This window comes from Epinephelus moara, chromosome 18 (genome assembly GCF_006386435.1).
Source record: "Epinephelus moara isolate mb chromosome 18, YSFRI_EMoa_1.0, whole genome shotgun sequence".
In the NCBI taxonomy this organism is placed as follows: Eukaryota; Metazoa; Chordata; class Actinopteri; order Perciformes; family Serranidae; genus Epinephelus; species Epinephelus moara.
The window spans coordinates 21,122,457-21,144,616 of record NC_065523.1 but is presented as its reverse complement, the minus strand read 5'-3'; the positions used below and the strand labels follow the sequence as shown (position 1 = coordinate 21,144,616).

General features: G+C 41.8%; 1 protein-coding gene across 4 annotated transcripts in view; it reads left to right on the top strand.

Moving 5' to 3' along the window:
* brd4 (bromodomain containing 4) overlaps positions 1-22,160 on the top strand; it is a 43,711-nt gene that overhangs the window by 7,805 nt on the left and 13,746 nt on the right. For 2 of the 4 annotated variants that reach the window (XM_050068814.1, XM_050068815.1), the window contains exons 1-7: positions 223-882; positions 18,200-18,611; positions 20,272-20,409; positions 20,505-20,640; positions 20,743-21,080; positions 21,238-21,621; positions 21,723-21,851. In XM_050068814.1, the coding sequence (XP_049924771.1) occupies positions 785-882; positions 18,200-18,611; positions 20,272-20,409; positions 20,505-20,640; positions 20,743-21,080; positions 21,238-21,621; positions 21,723-21,851 (1,635 nt within the window). In that variant the 5' untranslated portion in view covers positions 223-784. Of the gene's footprint in view, positions 1-222; positions 883-18,199; positions 18,612-20,271; positions 20,410-20,504; positions 20,641-20,742; positions 21,081-21,237; positions 21,622-21,722; positions 21,852-22,160 lie in introns of those variants that run through there. The other 2 variants (XM_050068813.1, XM_050068816.1) reach the window with 2 other exon arrangements.

The window sequence follows — 22,160 nt, the reverse complement described above, 5'->3', positions numbered from 1 at the left end:
ATATACAAGATCACTCTGAGGGAAGAGAGTGAGTGGGGGTGGGGCATGATGAAATGGACAGAGAAAAAGACAGGAAGGGGGTGGGGTGTTAAAGGTGTAAGAGAGAGAGGAGAGAGCAAGGACCTCAATCTATTGATGGGGAAAGAGGGGAGGGGTGGAATGAGCAAGCGTGTAGGAGCGAGGGCGGGAGGGAGGGGTGTGTGGGCTGAGGCTCCGCTGAATGAGGAAGCAGCAGAGCCATTTTTACTGTTGAGTAACTGCATGCTGGTCTGCCTGTGCTAGAGAGAGGGTGAGAGAGCGAGCCAGAGGAAATAAGTGCTCCTCCTGGATCTTATCGGAGCCCTCTCTCCCCTCTCTCGCCTTCCCCTCTCCGTCTTGCTTTCGGCTTGTGTCAGTTTAAGTTGGGGAGGCCCTGGAGAGGACACAATGGAGCGAAGAGCCTGTGGCAACTGGGCCGTTGTACTGCTGAGAGGGGGATGGGGTAGAGAGAGGACCGGTTCACACAGCTAACAGCCTGCCGGCTGTAGGCTTCCACAGCCTTTCCTTCCCTGGCTGGACCCACTGTTTCCAGGCTGGGGCCTTTTTTGTGGAGCAGCCACCCTCAAACTCCGCTTGGAAGACACTAAGGATTACTCACCGTGTTCTGTTGGATTACATACTGGTGCCTGAAGAACAAATCTCTCCTGTGTTTTGGATGAGAGAAAAAGAGAAAACAAACTTCTGTGTAATTCGTCTTGCCCTTTTTTGGTTTTTGGTTTCTGTTTCTGTTTAGTGGAATTCATAAATGGATTACAAGATGCATGCCAAGTCAAACGATTTGCTGGATTTCCAAAAACTGGACGCCCTTCTGGAAAAAATTGCACATTCAGTCTCTGTGAAAAGGTAATGTTATCTGGTGAGGTAGACTCTCCTACAAAGTTTTCAGACATTTACCAGAGTCACTGAATTTTTTTACAAACATACAAAATATTAACAATTGTAATATATTGTTTAAAAACTGAGAAAAGGGTTAAATCAAAGACAGGCTTGTGTGATGGTTCTTGGGACTATCATGTGGTTACCAGTATGCGATCTCAAGTTTTATATGGCCCAGAACAACAGTCCAGTTTATGTTTGCTGTATTGAGAATAGTATTGTTATCCAGATTTCAGTCAGAAGCAACGAACCTACCTCCTGGGGAGAGAGGGGGGTGTGGGGGAAGGGGGGGTTCAGAGGAAGAAGGGGGTTGTGTGTGTGGCAGTTGTAGAAATGTCTCCTGATTCCGGGTAGAGTTTGGCTTGCTCATCCTAGCCAGCTGGAAGTTAAACCTGAATGGACTGGCATGATTCTTCCCTTTTCCTGTTTATGATGTGCCTGACTCATGCTTAGTCTACTTGAGTCACTACGTGCGCTCTTGCACTGACTCATGAAGTAAGCCTGTAATCAATACTAGGGAAACCTGTTTAAGTTTCTGACTTCACGATAAATGGTTGGAATCAATGATTCTTTTTAAAGTTAGTTGTTTCTGGTTTTAAGCTGTAGTTGGTGTCTTCTATAGAAATGTTTTGTCACAATTGCTGATACTGTCACTACATCCACACAGTGGTAAATGAGAAAGATAATCTGTGAAAAAAACCACATTGCTCTGCCTACTCTATTAATGGCTTTACCACGTGTTCAATAACAACCAATCAGTCTCTAATGCAGCTGTTAATCATGTCAGTCACTTCATGAACTGCAGTCAAACTGTCAAACACAGCACTGATCACACATGAATGCAGACTGTTACTGTATCACCTTTTTCTTGCCTCAAATGTTTTCAGAAACATAATTAAGAGTACTTTTAAGCTGTAAAACGAGGAAGTATGTGACCCCGTCGCCATGATGGATACAGTGAGCAATGGCCGGAGCAAACTCAAAACTCTTTTTGTGGCTAAACAGCAGTGTCTGAAATTAACTTTTGACTCACCTGCCAAGAGGACTAAACAATGAAAAAAAAATCCACCAGCCAAGTATATTTTTTTTACTGGCCAAAAAAATAAGTTGCCTTTTTGTGTCACATATACAAATGTTTAAGTACATTTCACCGAGACAATAAGGTATTATGTTGAATACAAACTTAAAGTAGTGGTCAGAGCAAAATTTAAAAAAAAAAAAAAAATCATCGGAACAGCCTCAGTATGTGAATACGTTCCATCTGGTAAGCAGTGATACAATGTATATGTCTAGGGCTTTAATTATGAAAGGTAAGAACAGAAGAAATGAAGCCCTAATGCGCTGTCATTGACGATGTGGGAGGCAATAGTTTGCAGTCCTGGTTCAGACTACAGAGCCTCCATGTTATTATTTTATTACCATCATAAGTATGGGAGCAACTCATAACCCTCAGCTACCCATTAGCCTAACAGCAGCTAGCAGCAGAACGGCGGCAAGTGATATTTTAGCATATCAGCTGATGTCCTGCTGCAAACAGTGCTGCAAAACTTACAGCGCTTGAGACGGTCAGCTTGCGGCACTGTTAAAACACACATAAACACTTTTGTAGTGTATGTGTGTATGTGAAACTCCGACACTGACAGCAGCGGAGCAGTGTGCCCCTAAATGACACTAAAATGTGATAGAGACTATTTTGGTCCAAACATTTACCCACCAGTGTGGCGGGTAACCCTTGGAGATTTACTTGCCACTTGCATTTGGTGCTTGGCGGATGTTAATTTCGGACCCTGCTAAACAGTTCACTAAAATATGTTTCTGAAAACATTTGAAGTGAATATATTTATTATTATAGATGATCTGCACTGTCTGGTTTGACAGTCTGACCACAGTTCACAAGCAGTGATTGACATGATTGACAGTTGTGTTTAGAGCGTCTTAAGTTCTGACTGGTTGTTTTGAGCCATGGTTGAGTCTTGCAAAAGCCATTAGGGGGAGGAGGAGGAGGAGGTGAAACCTGATTTTTTCTTTTTCTTACAGACTATTTGTCTCATGTGCTCCTGTGTGGATGTTGTGACTGTCTCACAAATTATGACAAAGATCTATCTTTATAAAAGTTACCAACTGCATCTTTAAATACCCACAAGACAGCTGTAAACAAAGCTGCCCAGATTTCTCTGCGCGCTGTAACTGGTAGACCCGAGTTGCACTTCTCTCCTGTTTGTCTATAAACACACTCAAGTCGCACAGGTCATGGTTACTATTGAATTGGTAAGCATCCAAAAGTAGGATCTGGAACCATCGAGAATAAAAATACAGTACACTGGCCAAGAAAGGGAGTGTTGCTATAGAAACCTTGGCAACATTAGTTTTTCTTGAAGCCAAGTTTCAGAGGTACTCAAACAGGGTAGCAACAGACCAATCGCACTCAATACAAGGTGAATAGAGGTAGAATAATTAATGTGCCTTGGAATATTATTAGTGTATAATTCCTTCGGCAGTACCCACACAACCCACACTGTACAATTATGAGAAATGTGGGGAATTTATTAGTATGCTGAGTGTGTCTATGATATCTGTATAGTTGTGCACAGCGCTTTTTTATGTGGCTGTGAGTGTTTGGATTGAATTATAATTGCTGATAGTACTTAATGTTAAAATGCTTAATTGATTTTGAATGGAGTAAGCAAGAAATTGCAGTGGGACATGCTCAATTAGGTTTGCTTAACCTTTTCTTAACAGATAATTAGACACATTAATGATGAATTACTTGTTTGACAAATGCTGTCTCTTAATTTGGTTATAAAACACATCAAATAATACATTTAAAGTCGCTGCTCTTGCTCAGCCTGTCAATATTCACAAAACCGAAGGACAAAATTGGATGAAATACTGAAAACTCTTGGAAGCACACCAGCGTTATTGGAGAGCATAACATGCCTTGACACATTGAGTTTACAGTCGGCCTTAAGATTCCGTTGGGTTGTAGTTGAGGGTCTGTGGCTGACCATTGCCCATGATTTTTGGCTTCCCCAATGCAGTTGATACATTAATGGCTGAATAAGCAACAGAGGCTGAGTCTGTGATAGACAGCGCTCTGACTGACTGTAGAGCCTGGCAATGATTTTACTCATTTGGTTAGTTTCTCATTATTTTATTCACCTGCACCTTTTGTTTTCTTTATACGCATGTTGGAAGACTACAGGCTGACAATGCCACTGCAAAGCAAAATGCTGTTTTCCATTGTACTTGGAACTCAGAAAAAAATAACCCCAGACATGGAAAATTGCAATGCAACAGTCATTCAAGTCAGAAACTATGGCAAGATTCATCTAAACACATCTGACATCAGAGTAGTGTGGTGACACACAGTGAACCAGCACAATTACCTGTATATATATATTTTTTTTTTTTACTTTATGTAGCTTTTTAATGTAGTGTTTGTGTTGTGGAATGTGCTGTAACATTGAAAATGGGTGCAAACAAGTTTTGCAGCTTTGTGCTGTTGGTTGCATTCAGCAGCTGTTAACACAGTTTCAGCTGTTTGTTATTTAAATGCAAAGATGAGCGAGACAGTTGACTTGTTTTATACACTGTTTCTCTTTGCTAATGGTGCTGTGGTAATCGATGTAGGTCCTCTGTAGATGCTTGTGAAGCTCGGAAACTTGCCGTACAAACATCAGTTTGCTGCGGGTGTCCATGTTTTCCTGAGCAGATGCATTTAGATCAGAAGTCGGGAGTACTGAGTTGGAATTATCAACTCCCGAGTTGAAATGGATTCCAGGGAAACACCACCTTTTACCTTGGCAGTCCTGTTATATGGAAACCGTGTGCCCTCATTGTAGGTTCTGATCACACTTTTGTATGGTCTGCTATGTGCTTAAACACTCAGATAATTGATGTCCCAATGATGCACAACAAATATTGCACCAACTCTGCACAATGTCGGTTTATATTTCCTCAACTGCTCAAATTCCAAATGGTGATCAGTTGTCACTTCTGTCACCATACAGACCGCCTCCATCTTTGTCCTTAGAGGTCCTTATCCATTCACCTCATTGGTGTACTTTAGGATAAGAAGAATAAGAACATCAATGGAATCAATAAATTGGTGTGTAATGGCAGATAAGGTAGCATTAGAGTGGACTTGTTCCCAGTAGAAGGTTTGATGGTGGTTTTATGAAAGCGTGAATAAGCAGGGAGTGGTGTTCTTGGCCCTGTCACTGGTGCCATTAATTATTTATTCCTTTGCTTTCAGGCAAAACACAGGCCATCATTCTGACACTTAGTGAGGGCCTCGAGTGGAATCTGCAGGCCTACATTTTTGCCTGAAATTGCCCCCCACCCCCCACTCCCATACATGAATGATTAATAGTTTACTTTCATGGGGGATGCAGACATCTTGCTATTATGTTTTTCACCCCTTCCAGGTAGGACAGTCACAGTGAAGCTGCATGCAGCACCAGATTTCCTGGTGTGAGATGTGCATCCCCCACCCCAGTAACCAGAGCCACTTCCTCCCCAGAAAACATTCCACAGCAGTCTGCAGTGATGTATGTCCAGGTCAAAGGTCAACTGTTATTCCAGAGCTGGGAGCGATGTAGGACATGCAGCAACAGGAAGTGGACCTCTTGATTGACCTCTGTTGGGGGCTTCTGCAGACTTGATTAGTCTCACATGCCAACATTGCTCTTTCATCAGGACAGAAAGCCCATAAGAGTGGTTTACTAATCTATTGTATAGGCTGGTTGAATATCATTCAAAACCTTGTTAAAGTTACTTTTGACATAAAAATCAGATATTACTCAAGGTTAATTGAAAGCAAAATGATGTTCATGATGTTTACAAACCTGCAATACATGTTTCAGAGTATTCTAATGTTGATGGAATTGGGGATCTAAACATATATGTGGTGATTTTAAATCAGTGTTTGTCAGACTGGAGGAATGTCATACTTAAAAGAACCCCACTAGTTGTTGTGTCTGAACTTTAAGAACTAGGAACAATCATAGCTCTTAAAATGCTGTTTTGAGGGTTTTTTTTTAGCTTCCTTTTCAGAGTAGTTACTCCCAGCAGAAGAGGAACCATGACTGACATAATTGTACAGTGACTGCTCTCGATATAAGTGGATGGTGATTGGTCATACACAGCCAGTGCAGCAGCAGCTGCCTGTTAGCTGTGGAAACATCAGATGACACAAAACAAAAACAACAGCTCAAAATGAAAAAGAATAGAAGAAAACAGACAAATGGGCCGACAGTGAAGTTGAAAGTGATAGTGCTATATCAACCACTGGCCAGCTTACAGTAAACCACAGTGTTCATACTGACAGTGCGATTGCAAACATTAAAAAGCCCCTTAAGGTATAAAGTTCTCGGGGAAGCTCCCCAGTGGACAGTTCCTCTCATGGAGTGCCCAGAACCGGTTGGTCTGAAAACCTCTGTTTTTTAACTTGAATGTGATGAGTGCTTTTGAAATATTGACTTTGAAGAATGTTCCTGACTTCACTGCAAAGTTCATGAACCCAAAAGTGTTGACTCCTGAGGCTGCGCTTTCTGGATAGCTTTAATGTATTGGGGTTTGAAGTTCACAGGTTAAATTAACATTAATTGACCAAAAGGTGTCATTCCTGGTTTTTGTCTAGCATTTACAGAAAATTGCTGACATTTTATGGATTGGACAATTATTTAATAGAAAATACTAATTAATTGTTAATGAAAATAATCAGCCCTAGTATTAATTATAGCCCTATTTGTACCAGCATATGTCATTTTTGTTGTAATAACAGACTATCATCGGAGAAAAGAAAAAGAAAAATCAAAATTTTAACTTCACTTTAGTTGGTAATAACTGAATGAGGGTCACATACTAAAATGTAAAGGGAACTAGAAAAAACAGACTCAGCAGGTTCCTTTTTCCAATATTATTTCAACAGCCGTCCAAAGAGAAGCCATTACTTCAACCTTGTTCACATAGGTGCAAAAGACCTTAACATCACAAACCAAACCACCGCATTGTAATAATTTAGCATAATCCCTAATGTTTCTTGAAACAAAATGTACCAAAGAAGTTTTTAGCTCTTAAGATTATCCCAAAAGAAGAGGCCTGTTGCTCCCGGGGACTGTTTGGGTGCCTAAATGACATGCCTGCAGGAGACTGTCCTTACATAACACTGGAACATGATGCACGTACAGGTTGTTAGGCTATGCAAGGGGTTGACTTGACATACTGCAATAACTAGATCTGACAGAAGACAATAGAATAAGTTATTAACTTAATGTATAGGTGAAAAGTTTTTTGGCTCCAGCAATTGTGTGAAAGGCTCTAAATGGCATTCATGCCTGCTGTAGCCTGTCCTTACATGACATTGCAATATGATGCACTTACAGTTTGTGAGGCTATGCAAGAGGCTATGCCTTGGCAAAATTCAATAACTAGATCTGACAGGAGAAAATAGAATAGGGTGTGTACATCATGCGGAGGTGACTCAATTTATAATCACTACCAAAACAGTGTAATCTACAGTCATACTGCCTGCTGCCTCTTACTCTGTCTACAGTGTTTCCTGTGTATGTATTTAGCTGCGCCGCTGCTCAATGTTTAGTACTGCCACTATGTGAAAGTCCCCCCTACACCTTTATCATGCTATTTCTTCTTTAGCAGCCAGAGTCAGGGACAAGCAAGGATTATAACTTGAACACTGCCATAAGGGTGCTCCGATTAATCAGCCACTGATCATTATTGGCCAATATCCATTCTAAGTAGTTTCAAAGACGATCAGATACAAAAACATGCAAGAAAATTTCTCTACATGCTGCTAAAGTAGCTGCACTGGTTTGGTGGTTTTGACAAAGTGTTACATTGACGGTTTACTTCTAACCTGACGTCCAGCTCACCTGCCTGTCTCGAGTGCAAACACACTGTCCTTCTATTTACTCGCCACACACACACTACACTGAACTCCTCTGTAGAGGCTGCAATATATTCTGTTGTTTTCTAATAGTTTACATTTTAGAGTATGGGAAGCGTTTTATTATATTTGACATCTACAACTTTACGAGCTGTTTTCACATCAGTGAAGACGTTAAATAGCGCCCAGTGGGGCAAAATAAAACTCATGCACTTCTGCACTGCTGCTGGAAGAAATCCAAGGGGAAACACCAGTCTGTGATCGTCTGTTTTGGGTTTCAGTGAGGTTTAACTCCGTACATGACTGTGTTTTCATTAGGATTTAGACAGTAATCGACGTAGCTTAACATTAATGAAAACCTTTTGCATGTCATTATAATGGTTTCTGAGGAGCAAAGAGAGAATGGAAGGGATTTCTTGAAAGCAGGCCTCTCAAAGTGTGTATTTTTCAAGCGAACCTGCCATCATTAAGAGTTTATCATCGTAGTAACACATGCTCTTGATGAATTTAGCATGTTAGGCGATGGACCTTTTTCACAGTAGACATTTTGACTTGTATTAGTAGGAAAAGCACAGGTGAAATTGATAACATTGGCGATGGCTCAGTTCCATTAAGTGTCTTAGTAAGCTAATTAAGTGAGCTAGCATGCACAATACCATGGCTTATCCTAAGTGGAATGCAGTTATCATTAATGTTATTGAATATGCTTGTGCTTTTCCCACTATGATGTGTCTAGATATCGGCTTAAACCCGTCTCCCTTGTCATCACAGGCAATGTGGGATTGTCTTGCACCTCAGTATTTTTCACAAATAGATTATCTGTGCATGAAAGACAGATACAGACAAACATCAGATAACGAAGTCTGACAAATTGGAAAGCCAAGGTGTTATTTGGGAGTATCGTCTCTGTAGATGTATACCTGCTCTACAGATGTCTGAATCCTACAGGAGGCATTGTTCATGCTCCCTCATTTATTGCATCTGTCTCTGTGTTCCCAGAAGAGTGTTTACACTTGTCATCATTGCCGTGCTGTAATGTCAGTGACTGTCGCTCTGAGTGCTTGTTGCTGATTTTAATAAGCTGTTGAGGACCATCTGGTGGTATTTGTGCATGTATATGATGAGACTTTGCTCTATGTAGCACTGGAGGCCAGCTGGACCAGGCTTATATTGTGGCTACTTTTTTTTGACTTTGTCCTTGTGGAAGACGTCTATAGTGCCGGCTGTTAATGTCGTACATGTGTCTGTCTGTCTGCCTGGTGCCCCCAGCCATCTGTACTGCTCCTGCCTGTGTTTCTGGTAAATGCTGTTACACTTCATACAGGCTGCTTCTTCTGTGTCCCCAGGAGGCATTGATTCAGAGTAGCACAACACATTTCCGTGGAAGTCATTCACTGTCAGCATCCTTCTACACTTTGTCAACAACTAAAGCAGTCTACTGACTGCAGTGTTTAAACAGAACAAGGAATTTGCGTTTAATTACCACCTTGACCCCCAGCAGTATCTGTCACATTTCAATCTTAACAAAAGGCTCTTTGTAGTTGACACATGTATTTCAGACTGCAGCAGACACACTGATACAATGGTAGTCCACACAAAATAACCAGAAAAATAGAAACTCTGATATGCTGTAATACAGTACGATATCGCTGCAATATACTGCAATACATTGTAAATAATTTAGTAACACATTTGAGGCTGTTGGCTACTTGGTGTTGGATGAAACTGCATTATATTGAGATGGGTTTGCAACACTTCATTTCCAGTTACACATATAAAAGACCAAAATATTAGAAAGACTACAAAATAATTCTGAATTTCTAAAAAATGACCATCACAGGGAGTATTTATTACAGGATCGTTGTATTGGTTTGCATTCAAATGTACTGGGGTCCTTCAGTGTATGGGTTTTATAAGCAATTTTGCTTTTAAGGGGTGGTATGGTAACAAATACAACAAATGAATCTGTGTTGCCTTAGTCTCTATATACAGACTCTACATTCAGTGAATGTAGAGTCTGTAGGCAAACCCCGGAGATCTTGTCTCTGGAAGAAGAGCGGAAGAGCCCTGGTTCCCTGTGCTAGGCTGTTTGTAGTCCGTGTGATATTGATCAATCATGTTTGGGCTGGCTGCAGTTGTTGCCAAGTTAAAAGCTCCATGCTGTGAACTAACGAGGCAGAACATAATTGGTGTTACTGTAAACTCTGAATTCTAGATGTTCTCTGACATTTATCCTAACAATATGAGGCGGTCTTTGTGGAGAAAAAGCTTGTTTAGTGGACTAACTTTGCACTTGAAAGGATGCCCGTTCAATTAAGTTTTAACAGGTCTGACGCTACGGCTGCATCTAGGCTAACGGCTAACATGCTAACTATTATTTCTATGTCACTAGTGACTTGAAACAAATTTAGGACGATAGGAGACGGGTTGAAATAAACCAAAATTTCCCTTTAATGTCATAGAAAATGCTAGATAATGTGTTTCCCCACTGACCCTTTTATTTTCTTTTTTTTATGTGGGGGGAAAAAAGGAGTATTTAGTGTTAAAAATGATAGAATTACAAACACTTTTTACAGCCTGAAAGCTTGTCACGTTGGCATTGACAGCAGTATTTCTTCCTAATAACTCACCTAAATGTTGTCATTCTAGTTTGGTGGGGTCAGCTGTTTCTGTGTTGCATAAGACTAGAATAACAGCTCCTTAATGTTGACCCTGGACAGTTTGTTTGTCCTGTGTGTCCCATTGAAAACACTGCACGTAAACACTTTTTTTTTCTTTTTCTTTTTTTGAGGGGAGGGCCTTAACTGCCCTTACTACTACCTTGTCCTGCTTTTACCTCAGGTTGCATTTTGTAGCTCTCCTCTGGATTCTCTGAACTACAGTCGACATTGCTGTAGTCTGTTTTCTCTTTCTCTCCCTCTCTAGTGGTCATCTCTTTGAGCTGCATCACTTTCCGTACATTTTACAAATCAAGCAGCTCATTTGATCGTTGTTAAGTTTGAACCATGAATGTATTGCGAACCAGTTGTCTTTGGACTGCTGCTTCACCTTAGTAACGTTAGCTTTACCTGTCATAGTAGCCTATGGATTAACATTGTTAACTTTGATATCACTGGCACGGCCATTTATGTTGGTCCTTTCGGGTTCTGCCAGTGTGCCATCATGCATACTTTCAACTTCACATTCTTGAAACCTGTCTGTATATGGGAGTGAGAGCTGCTGCTACAGCAGTCGGGGCTTGTAGGGAGAAAGAGAGGGCGCCAGGTGTGTTGTCCAGGGTGGAAGTTGGTCTGTCTGATACAGCCTTTAGGCCATAGACTTTATATAAAGATATATCTCCACTTGTGCCGCTGCACATAAGTGAAGTTAAAATATCTTAGATATGGCCACTGCCATCTTGCTCTGGTGACGTCACTTGGAGCCAGAGTCTGCAAAGTGGCAATCTCTGTGGTATCAAGTTTCCTGCCCATACACGCATCCGATCAAACGGCACTGAATGCGGGTCCACTGATTGGCTCACACTGTTCCCAATCATGTTGTAAACTCCCTAGAAAAATGAAAAATATTATGTATAAAGTGCCACCAGATCGCAGGAGCTACGTTTGAAGTACCGCATGAAAGTAGTATGAAGATAATTTCACAGGACACAAAAAATAGAAAAGTACAGAGGGAATGAGAAATGTCTGTGCCTAATGTTGTCTCTTTCAAATAAAGCTGGTACCCTCTGCAGTTGTGCAAGTAAAGTCCCAGCTGCTATTTGTGAATTTTGTTCCTTTTATCCCTCTCCATCATGAAGAATTACGTTCTTTGCTAGCTTGATGCTAATGGCAGTACCTTGTTGCTGAAGTGCTTCTGCTATTTCACGCCAGCATTTTTCTTTTTTCACTCTGTTGTGGTAGTCCCAAGGGGAAATATCAGAAAGGCTGCTGTGTCAGGCTACAATCAGGCTGATATCATGTAGTCTGAACCCAGCATAAGGCTGATTAGTATAAAATATTGCTAAATTATTGTTTAATCTCCTTTTAAATCCAGTTCAGCACAGCTTTGAAATATTCAAGTGTATTTTCAGCAATGTTACCCAGCTTTAAAGTTTTGCTGTATTGAGCTGGAAATAAGCCCAACATGCACATTCGTGCCTCTGGCCAAGACAAGTTCAGAGCTTGTTTATTTTGGTCTTATTTGTGAGGTCTTTTTCCTTCCAGCCACAAAAGTACCATCTGTGTTAAACTGGTAGTGTTTCTTTTCATGTGTTGTCATTCAACATATTGGTCAGTTAGTCAGATTCTCCACTGTGTTCAAGTGCCTCGGGCCAAGACAGCGATCATGTGGTGCGCAAACTGCTTCCCTCTTCTCAGAAAGTGACTCATCAAGAATGAGATTACTCACAGATCTATACTGTGGTGTGTGTTTATCTTTCAGGCCCCGTTGTGGGGGTGGATTTCAGTGTGCGAGACCCGGAGACTAACTTGTTTCTGATAAAAGCCTGAATTCACAACCTTATGATCAGTGTTTTTTTTTTCTAGAGAAGTCTATTTTTAGTATTTTCAGCTTATATTATGGCCTTGTTGTTTTAACAGCCTTTGTGTGTATCTTGAATGTGATGTCCCTGACTGCCTGGGAGAGGACATAATGTAGGACTGAGCTCTGCAGAGTGGAACACACAGTCCCCCAGCTGCCAGATGACGCTGACTCCCCCTCACCCTCCACCCCTATCCGCCCACATCCCTAAACACTCCCAGGTCCTTCCAGAGTGGGAAGACAAAGATCTACTAAAAGCGCACAAACACATGCCAGAGCCAAAGCTAAACCTCTGAGCTCTTCTGAATACAGCGCACTCATATTTTTCAATTAACATTCGTAGTAGGATGATATTAACTTTTATATCTTACGCCATAATTACATGCATGCGGTTCTAACCTTTTGTAAGCGTTTTGTGTGTGTATATAGATTTTTTTTGCAAAGTAGAAATGAGTTTCTCTTTTTAGCACCTTGACGCACACACAGTTCCCCTGCTGCCAGCTCAATTGAAATGTACATCAGTAAGTTGTAAAGCTGTTATGGTTCATGTATTTTTTCCACTCGCCACAGGGTGGGGTTCACGATCCGGTGCACACAGCCGCACGCAGAATACGGAGTATGTATGTTGAGGCATGTAATATAGAACCAAAGTTCACAAGCACTGCCTGGAAATTCCTAGCTGTACGCCATTAGCAACATATGCTGAGGTTAGCACAACAAGCTGGTTGACGTGTGAGTTAGTGACACAGTGGCGATCGCGAATGAAACGCCGCAGCTGGAAGACCCGCTAGTGGGTTCCGGGTCAGCTACAACAACAGAGAGAGAATTGTGTAGAAGACAAGGACGGTGTGTCAGCATTTCTCCACCGTTATCGTGTCTGTGGATGGAGGCACATCCCAACACGCTAACGCACATTTCACGGCATCACCCAGATGTGTCGAATACTGGGACGATAAATGTTTGGGTGCTATGACTGTTCTGTCGGCAGCTGTTCTCAAATACTACTGGGCCAATCAGCCTAGTATTTTGTGTGCAGATTTATGACTGTATACTAAATACCTCTTACAGTTGCAGTGATTCACAGTTGTTGAAAAACCTTTTTTATTTTTCATACTGTCACTGACTGCTGACCCCTCTGAACCAGCTGGTAGGGGCTGCAGTTCCAGAAGCCGGCTCAGCTAACAACAACAAGTCTTACCCAGTCTGTTGCAGGCCACATTTTGCCCTTTGTAGTAGCTCAAAAATTGACATCCATAGAAAAGTTAGGTCTCATTTCAAACCACAGCATCGCAGATTAAATCCAGACTCAGTGTGTTATGATCCACCAAAGTCAGGCACCATACAAAAGTAATAACTCTGCTGTTTGTGTTATTTTTCACCGCCATTTTAGCTGTAAGGAAGCCGGGAGGGACAGCTGCATTCGGTCTGGCATGGTTGAGACCTGGTTTTGTTCTGTCTAGGGCTGCCACTAACGATTATTTTCATTGTCGACTAGGGGTGGGAATCTTTGGGCACCTCACGATTCGATTACGATTCAGGGACTACGATTCGATTATAAAACGATTATTGATGCATCTTTAATTTATGTATATTGATGCACTTTTTCACAACACACATTTCTTTTTGTCTCACTGAATAAGCATTCAACACTTGCAATTTTTAAAAACAGTGCATTTGTAATAAGAACGAGTTGAATTCATTTCCATTATATTTTATTAAACATATAAATGGAAATGCTTGCAAACTGGAAAGTTACAACTTCGTTGTACGGAACCAAAGGTAACAACAGGTATCTTAAATCACAAGATAAAATGCGCAGTTAGAGTAACAAATGATTCGGTGGCGACAGACGTCCACGCATCACATGTAACTGCGTTCCTACCTGCCTTCAACAGTGAGGCCATGACTTCTGTTTTGGTTTGGTTGTAGAGTGTCGGTGAAATAGCGTCGGGATGGGATGGTGTATCTGGGCTCCAGTGTATGCAGCAGTGCTCGAAATCCCTGATTTTCCACGACAGAATAAGGACGCAAATCCTTGGCAATAAATGCCGCGATGGCCTTCGTAATTCGCTTCGCCTTTTCCGATGAGGGTGGCAGCTTTCTAATTGCTTCCTCGATTGTTCTCTGGTCGGTAGCGCCACTAGTTGCCGCAGCAACAACAGCCTGCCGTCTCCCTGACTCCTCCGTCAGGTGGAATCGAGTTACATGGCTTCTCATGTTTGTTGTGTTGCCAAAGTATTTTATTTTAGCACGACACAGCTTACATATAACGTGGCTCTTGTCCAGTTCGCTTCCGCCGTCAACGTTGTAGAAGGAGCTGTTAAATTAGAAGGAGCTGTTCGGATCTCACGGCGAGGTGGGTGGCGGTCAGCCATGTTTGTTTTCCTCTGTGCGCGTGTCGGCGTGTCTGCTCCAGGTGCGCATCCCAAAGTGTCCCGGAGATGACACGTACTGCGCTTCTTAGTTCCGCATTATTTAGAACCTTCTGTATTACTCTAATTAACAGATTTAAATAATCGAAATTTGGACGTTTGTGAATCGATTCAGATTCGTCCACATCCGAATCGCGATGCATCTAAGAATCGGAAATTTCCCCCACCCCTATTGTCGACTAATCTGTCGATTATTTCTTCGATTAGTCGACTAATCGTTTCATTGAAAAATGAGTTAAAATGTTGACAAATGTCGGTCTGTCTCGCCCAAACCCCCAAATTACGTCATCTAATGTCTTGTTTCGTACTCACGCCAAAGGGTTTTAGTTCACTGTCACGGGAGAGTGTAAAAAGCTGCAGTAAGAGTATTTTGGGGTACTTTTATAGTACTTTTCTATGAAAAATGACTCAAACCATGTCGGTGAAAGCTGTGGCTGGAGACAGCTGTAGCCTGAGACATAATGTTATCTGATTGTCCCTCCATCTGTCTGTACATCCATATGTACGAGCGTACGTCCCATTCTCATGAACTTGATCTCTCAAGAATGCCTTGAGGGAATTTCCTCAAATTTGGCACATACAACACATAACGGATTAGATTTTGGTGGTCAAAGGTCACTGTGACCTCACTAAACAAGTTTATGGCCATAAATCAAAAATTCATGTGCTAATCATGACCGAATTTCACACAAATGTTTAATAGAATAAAATGCAGAAGTGATGACATTTGTGACATCATAATGTTCTGAAAAAATACTTTTCTGGCCGTTATTCAGAATCATAACATCATAACTTCGAACAAAAGGGGAGACTGTTAGATACTAGATTGGTGACTCTAATCTTGTGTGTCCACCTTGAAACTGTGCTGATTGTATAGATCTTGCTGCTGTTTAAGATGTGTGTGAAGTGTCCATGTTTTAGAAATTTGTAGCTTCTTCGCAGAGACATCCATATTTAAGCATTGCCTTCTGTCACAGCTACGTACAAGTCTGGACCAACATGGATGTAAACTGCAATCTCACTAGTTGGCGAATTCATACAACCATGTGGTATCATATTTTTCCAGCATTCTTTGTATCAAGCTTCTCAAATAATTCCTTGCCAGAAAAAAACTGAGAAGAGAGATGAGAACTTTGCTAGGTTAATTATTATCTGTATAATAGACACCTCAGAGTGTATTATCACACTTACGGCAAGGGGAATGCTCGAGAAGAACTAGTTTGTGCAATGTGTGGTCTGACCACATCAGAAGGAAAAAGTGTTATAGCTGCTCTAAACAGCTACACTCAAAGGCGGTGTGAAAATCTGACCATCGTAGAAAGAGGCAAGATACAATGAATCATTTAAACATGGCAATAGCAGTGCACACGTTCCTTTTTATTCATAGTGTTTCACTTGGATGCACATGAAATGAGCAGGAAGTAGCTGTGTAAAGAGCGAAAAAAGAGAACCTGAAGAAAAGGTTTAAACGTTGGCTTCCTAAATTCTGCGATGCATGAAATTGGTGTGATTGTCAGTTTCTGAAAGTTACACTAATTGACTGACAATGCCACTCTCCAATTCAGATGTCGAAATAGTGTGGAGTGTCAGTTTGACCATCTGACAAGCACTTTGGTTGGAGCATAACTATGCCTTTATAACATGGGTACTGAACACAGGCAGAATGAAAAGCTGTGTTCAAATTGTCATCCTTTTTTTTTTTTTAAGTTTGTCAGTTTAATTCACGTTTAGCTCTGCAACACCAGTAAGAGTTAATCATATCGTACGAAATGCGGTTTAATACACATGGTTCACTGATTTACAATAGTGTTTAAACTGTTGACCAGAGATATATTTAAAGTGTACCTTTTTGTGAAAGAAAGCCCTTAAAAGATTAGGTACTTTACATGGCCATAGCATAAACTGTGATTTTCTGGGGCCAAGGGTCATAATTATAGAAGGTACATGGTTAATTGCGCAACAAAATATTATTAACGCGTTAACTTTGACAGCCCTACTCAATATACTTTATTTAATCATGAAGCCCAGTGTTGCTGTATAATTCTTTCGTTTATGAGAGAAGTGCATGAACTACATTGCAGACTGAAGTCTCTATCAAAGGTGACAGAAGCAACTAATTTTATCCCTATTTAAGGTAGAGGGGCACTAAACTTGAAATAGCCGGCTCGACTGGTGGAAGTCTGTAGTGTGTTTGCTCCATGGGCCCAGTGATGCGCACCAAATATCTGGGTAATTTCATACCATGGAAATGTAGCTTGTTTGGCTTCATGCGTCACAGAGCAACTTTCGGAATGAACAGGGTTCCACCTTCAATGCTGAATCCAGGTCTCTTAATAAATCCATGACAATGATCCTGATAATTGGTTTATGAGTAATGTATCTGGTCTAACAATCCCTATAATTTTTATTGTTTTCTCCCTCTGTGGCATTTTGGATTTAAGAAAAGTAATTTATAGTTGTAATGTGTTATTATCTTTAGTATTACCAGTTAAATGTCTTCTTCACTGAATAAAACAAAATATAAAACGCAAAGCTGTGTCGTCAGCGTGCTACTGGTTTTATCAATCAAAAGACCCTGAATAAAATACGGGTTCACCAGAGCGACTCTTATTGACTGTCCAGCTGGTCCATCTGGTCGCAGTGCTGCCATCAGTGCACTCTACTCAGGGCTGTGAACGATCACCCCCTCCATCACAGTGAGGAGCCTAGCATTCTTCGGTGATATTATGAGGCATGATGCAGGCAAGAATGATGTTGCAATTTGCAACAGCTTGGAGTTGTTTTTTTGTTGTTTGGCAATTAATTGAAAATATTTTATTGGTTAATTGTTAAATTTAGAAAGGATATTGCTTTTGCATGGACCGTACTTCTTTAACATGCAAGCACTGAGTAAAAGAATGATTAAATATGTGCCATGTGTCCCAAGTCTCCACATCCACCTTGAAGTGGTTTCATTCATTCACACATTTAGTGAAATCGTAATCCCCAGTTTAGTGTTTTGAAATACCCCAAACAAAATGTGATTTAATCACAAATTCACATCCTAATTTGTGGGATGAGGATTGCATCTCCTGTTTTTGAAGTACCCATTTTTAGCTTTAATCCAATCCGGATATTTTGGATCTGAATTGAATGTTTTGAAATACTACACCCAGGGTATCATGTAGCTTTCTATGTTTCGATTTCATTGAGGTGTTCCCCAATACAGAAGGGTGCACAGTGCATTGGCTGCTCCAATGGTGGTTAATGACCAGTATGTTACAACCTTTTGAAGTGTAATTACAATAAGCAAGACATCTGAGTATACCTAACTATGCACTAATCAATGATTCCAATTAAGTTTTGTTAAATAAGACAAAACAAAGAGATTTATTGTAGACTGTTTATAAATATGCCAATGACTGTATCCTTGTTATTCTCTCACCAGAGAGTCCAGCGAGGAGTGCAATGGGATCAGTGGTGCTCTGTCAGTGGAGTCTGTGCCGGGGCCAAGACTGAACTGGTGTCCTGCCAACACCACTACACCTGCCCCTGCGGCTCCAGCTCCCGCTCCGGGGCCCGAGCCCATGCCCAACCCTGTAAAAATGGGGGACGGCCTGGATGCAGCGCAGATGTCGGGCAGCAGCAGCAGCAGCAGCAGCAGCAGCAGCAGCAGCCACCAGGGGCAGGCCCAGACACTTGGCAACCCCCCACCCCCAGAGTACATCAATCCCAACAGGCCAAAGCGCCAGACCAATCAGCTGCAGTACCTGCTCAAGGTGGTGGTGAAGGCCCTGTGGAAGCACCAGTTTGCCTGGCCCTTTCACATACCGGTGGATGCGATCAAACTAAACCTGCCTGTGAGTACAAGCTTGTGTCTCTGTGTATGATGCCACACACCCCAAAACTCTCATGGATTCAACCTGCATTAAACTGTTCATATGAATCAGCCGTCCTGTTGCTCTGTTTGTCAGTGTGAGTATAGAATCCAGTCTGCAGTGAAGTTCATACATTTCCCTGATAAAGCAGGAAATTTTCAGTAACATTTGTAATGTACAGGCACATAATAGTCTGTGTGTAGGGTGCCAAGTTGCGTCCGGGGCACTGAAAAGTCCAATAAAAGTACTAAGACCAGGGGCAATAGTGGCAGCTAACTGCCAGCTGGGGTGTAACCGTGTTGTTTAAGATATGAGGTCTCTTTTTCTTCATTTTAAAATAAGTCAAATTGTACCATTCATTCTCATTCAGTGTAAAAACAACTTTCACACACACGAATCACTGTGAATGTGTGCTTCATTTGATTGTTGCTAAGTTGAGTGTTTTGTATGAGTGTACAGTGCACATCAGTAGACCTACTTTTGGACCGGAGAGTATTTTATGCTAATTGATAAACAAAATGAATGCCAGAAAGAGTGGGGAAACCTAGTCACTGACATGCTGAATGTCTTTTCTTAAAAAGACAGTTCATCTTGAAATAAAAAATACATCTATATTTCCTATTACTTGTAATGCTGTTTATCAGTCTAGATTGTTTTGGTGTGAGTTGCCGCGTGTTGGAGACAAAAAATACTGTTGTAAACCTTGACAGCAATGTCTTTCCAGAAATCATGACCTGGTTACTGATAATCCACAGACCTTGTTGTGAGCAGTTTTATGTAGGAAACTTCTACTAAGTTACACCTACCAACCATATCATTGTGCAGAAGGAAGCATGCGTCTACTCATGGACAAGAGGCTCGTGCTCATGACAGCGCAAGACGTAGACATTAATGCCGTCCTCCCTGGCTGAGCTGTAACATTAGCTAGCTCAGTGGTGTTAGGTGAGCTAGCAGTAGATGCAAGCTTCCTTCTGTACGGTGATACAGTTTGCAGGTGTAGTTAGGTGAAAAGAAAATGTTTACTACATGAAACTGCTCACAACAAGGTCTGTGGATTATCTTGGGTAACCGGGTCGTGACTTCTTTAAAGAGACATCGCTGTTGAGTGTGTTTTTGGCACTTTGAGCACGACAACCCTGAGTGCCATCTAGTTACCTTATATTGAAGAGAAGGCTGACATCTCTGTGGCCGATGTCTCAAACACTCTTCAATGCACACTAAAACAATCTAGATGGTAAGGGAAGAGGAACGTTGTATTTTTGATTTTGAGGTAAACTGTCCCTGTAAAACACCTTAAAAACATTGTCATACATCTTATTGTTTGTCTTTATTTGTCTTGTCAACATGTCTTTGCTGATGACAGCAGTTGATGTCAAGATAGCACAGACGTCATAAAGATTTACATTGATAAAGATGTGGACAGACAGTATGCACTGCAGAGTGACAAGAGCAATCCAAAATTATTTACAGTCAAAACATATTGGTAAATTGCAGACAGTATTGCAATTCAAGAGTTACATATTTTTTTTAAGCTTTATATTAATCACAGCAGCTTCACTGTGGTGGGAGACAATGTCACATTGTTGAAAAACAGTCCGTGTCTTCATTATATTGTTGACATACTTGGATGTAACCTTTGCAGGACTACTACACAATAATCAAAACTCCTATGGACATGGGAACAATCAAGAAAAGGCTTGAGAACAGTTACTACTGGAACGCCCAAGAATGTATCCAAGACTTCAACACGATGTTTACCAACTGCTACATATACAACAAGGTAACGTAGCTGGACACTTGAGCCACTGACACCATACAGTGCCAAAGATTCTGATAAGCCTTACTTTTGCTAAGAGTATTTGTCTCCCCCTGCAGCCTGGAGATGACATAGTCTTAATGGCTGAGGCTCTAGAGAAGGTTTTCCTCCAAAGGGTCACAGAAATGCCTCAGGAAGAAATCGAGATTGTTGTCATGACAGGAAAGGGACGTGGCCGCGGCCGAAGAGACGCAAGTAAGTGATATGCCACTTTACACACTTGCGATCAACACATGCTCTTGGAGCTGACCTCTGACAGACACGATATTTATCCGAGTGTCTTGTTCTCTCATCAAGGTCAAAACTTGAAACCAGGGGCCATCACTGATTCTTCGTCCACGACTCCTCAAACACGTGGTCTGTCGAACCTCTCAGCAGCACCGCAGACCAGAGGACCAGTGCAGGGCCCGCCTTCACTACCTCCCCAGCCTTTGATGCAGGCCCTGCCGTCCCACGTGCCCCCAACGTTACCCAGCCACGCACCACAGCTCGGAGCTCCCTACTCCTTGGGCCAGTCAGACTGTGCTCCTCAAGTTCCCATCATGACTTCTGTGCCTCCTCCTGCTCAGACCCCCCTTCCCCAATCCATCCAGAGCACTGCCCCCATGATGCAGAACCCTATAACCATGACCAAAGTAAGTGTGACTGACACAGGGAAATATTCTTGGGCATGTAGGCCTAGTTTTACCAAGCTTAAGAGCACCAGTTAAGTTGTGGCATCTCATTCTAATTCCTTGTTTCTTTCCCCTTTCACACTATCTCTCTGCTCTCTTTGTGTTCACTTCTATCTAGCAAAGAAAGAGCCAGAAAAGGAAAGCTGACACTACAACGCCCACAGCAAACGACCAACTGAGTGAGTCTTCACCGGCAGAGTCCAAATCTGGGAAGACACTACCCAGGCGAGAGAGTTCCCGGCCTTCAAAACTGATAAAGAAGGATGCACCGGACTCCCAGCATCACATAGGCATAGGGATGGGACTGAGTGGACCAAGTGGAGGTCATAGCCCCAAACCACAGGATCAGATGGGATACTGCGCTAGTCTGGTCAGGGAAATGCTATCCAAGAAGCACGCTGCTTACGCCTGGCCATTCTACAAACCTGTTGATGTGGATGCACTGGGACTACACGATTATCACGATATCATCAAATATCCAATGGACCTCAGCACTATCAAGGTGTGTTAAAGAAGGCGTAGCGCATCAGTTGTTCCAGAAGGCATTGAATAGAGAGGAGTTATGGCATGGCAAGTAATTAATATCCTTGATGTGTTTAATAGGCCAAGCTGGAGAACAGGCAATACCGGGAACCCCAGGAGTTTGCTGCTGACGTGCGATTAATGTTTTCCAACTGCTACAAATATAATCCACCAGACCACGAGGTGGTAGCTATGGCACGCAAGCTCCAGGTAAATCTAGTCCTTTATATCTACTATATTTATAATAGCCCATACCGTAATGTTTGCAATCCTTTATGTGTAGGTACATCATATTTTGCTGGCAATGTATTAAAGCACATTTTGGTAACTTTTATGAAAATAACTTGGTGTCATATTTGCTGAAACTGTCACTATATTCTGAAAGAAGTACATGAGACTGATAGACTGTGAATGGCCTGTGAATCTACTGCGGTGCACCAGAAACAAGCAATCAAAGCCGATGTGTCTCTAACACAGCTGTCAGTCATTTCAATCAATGAACTGCAGCCAAACTGCCAA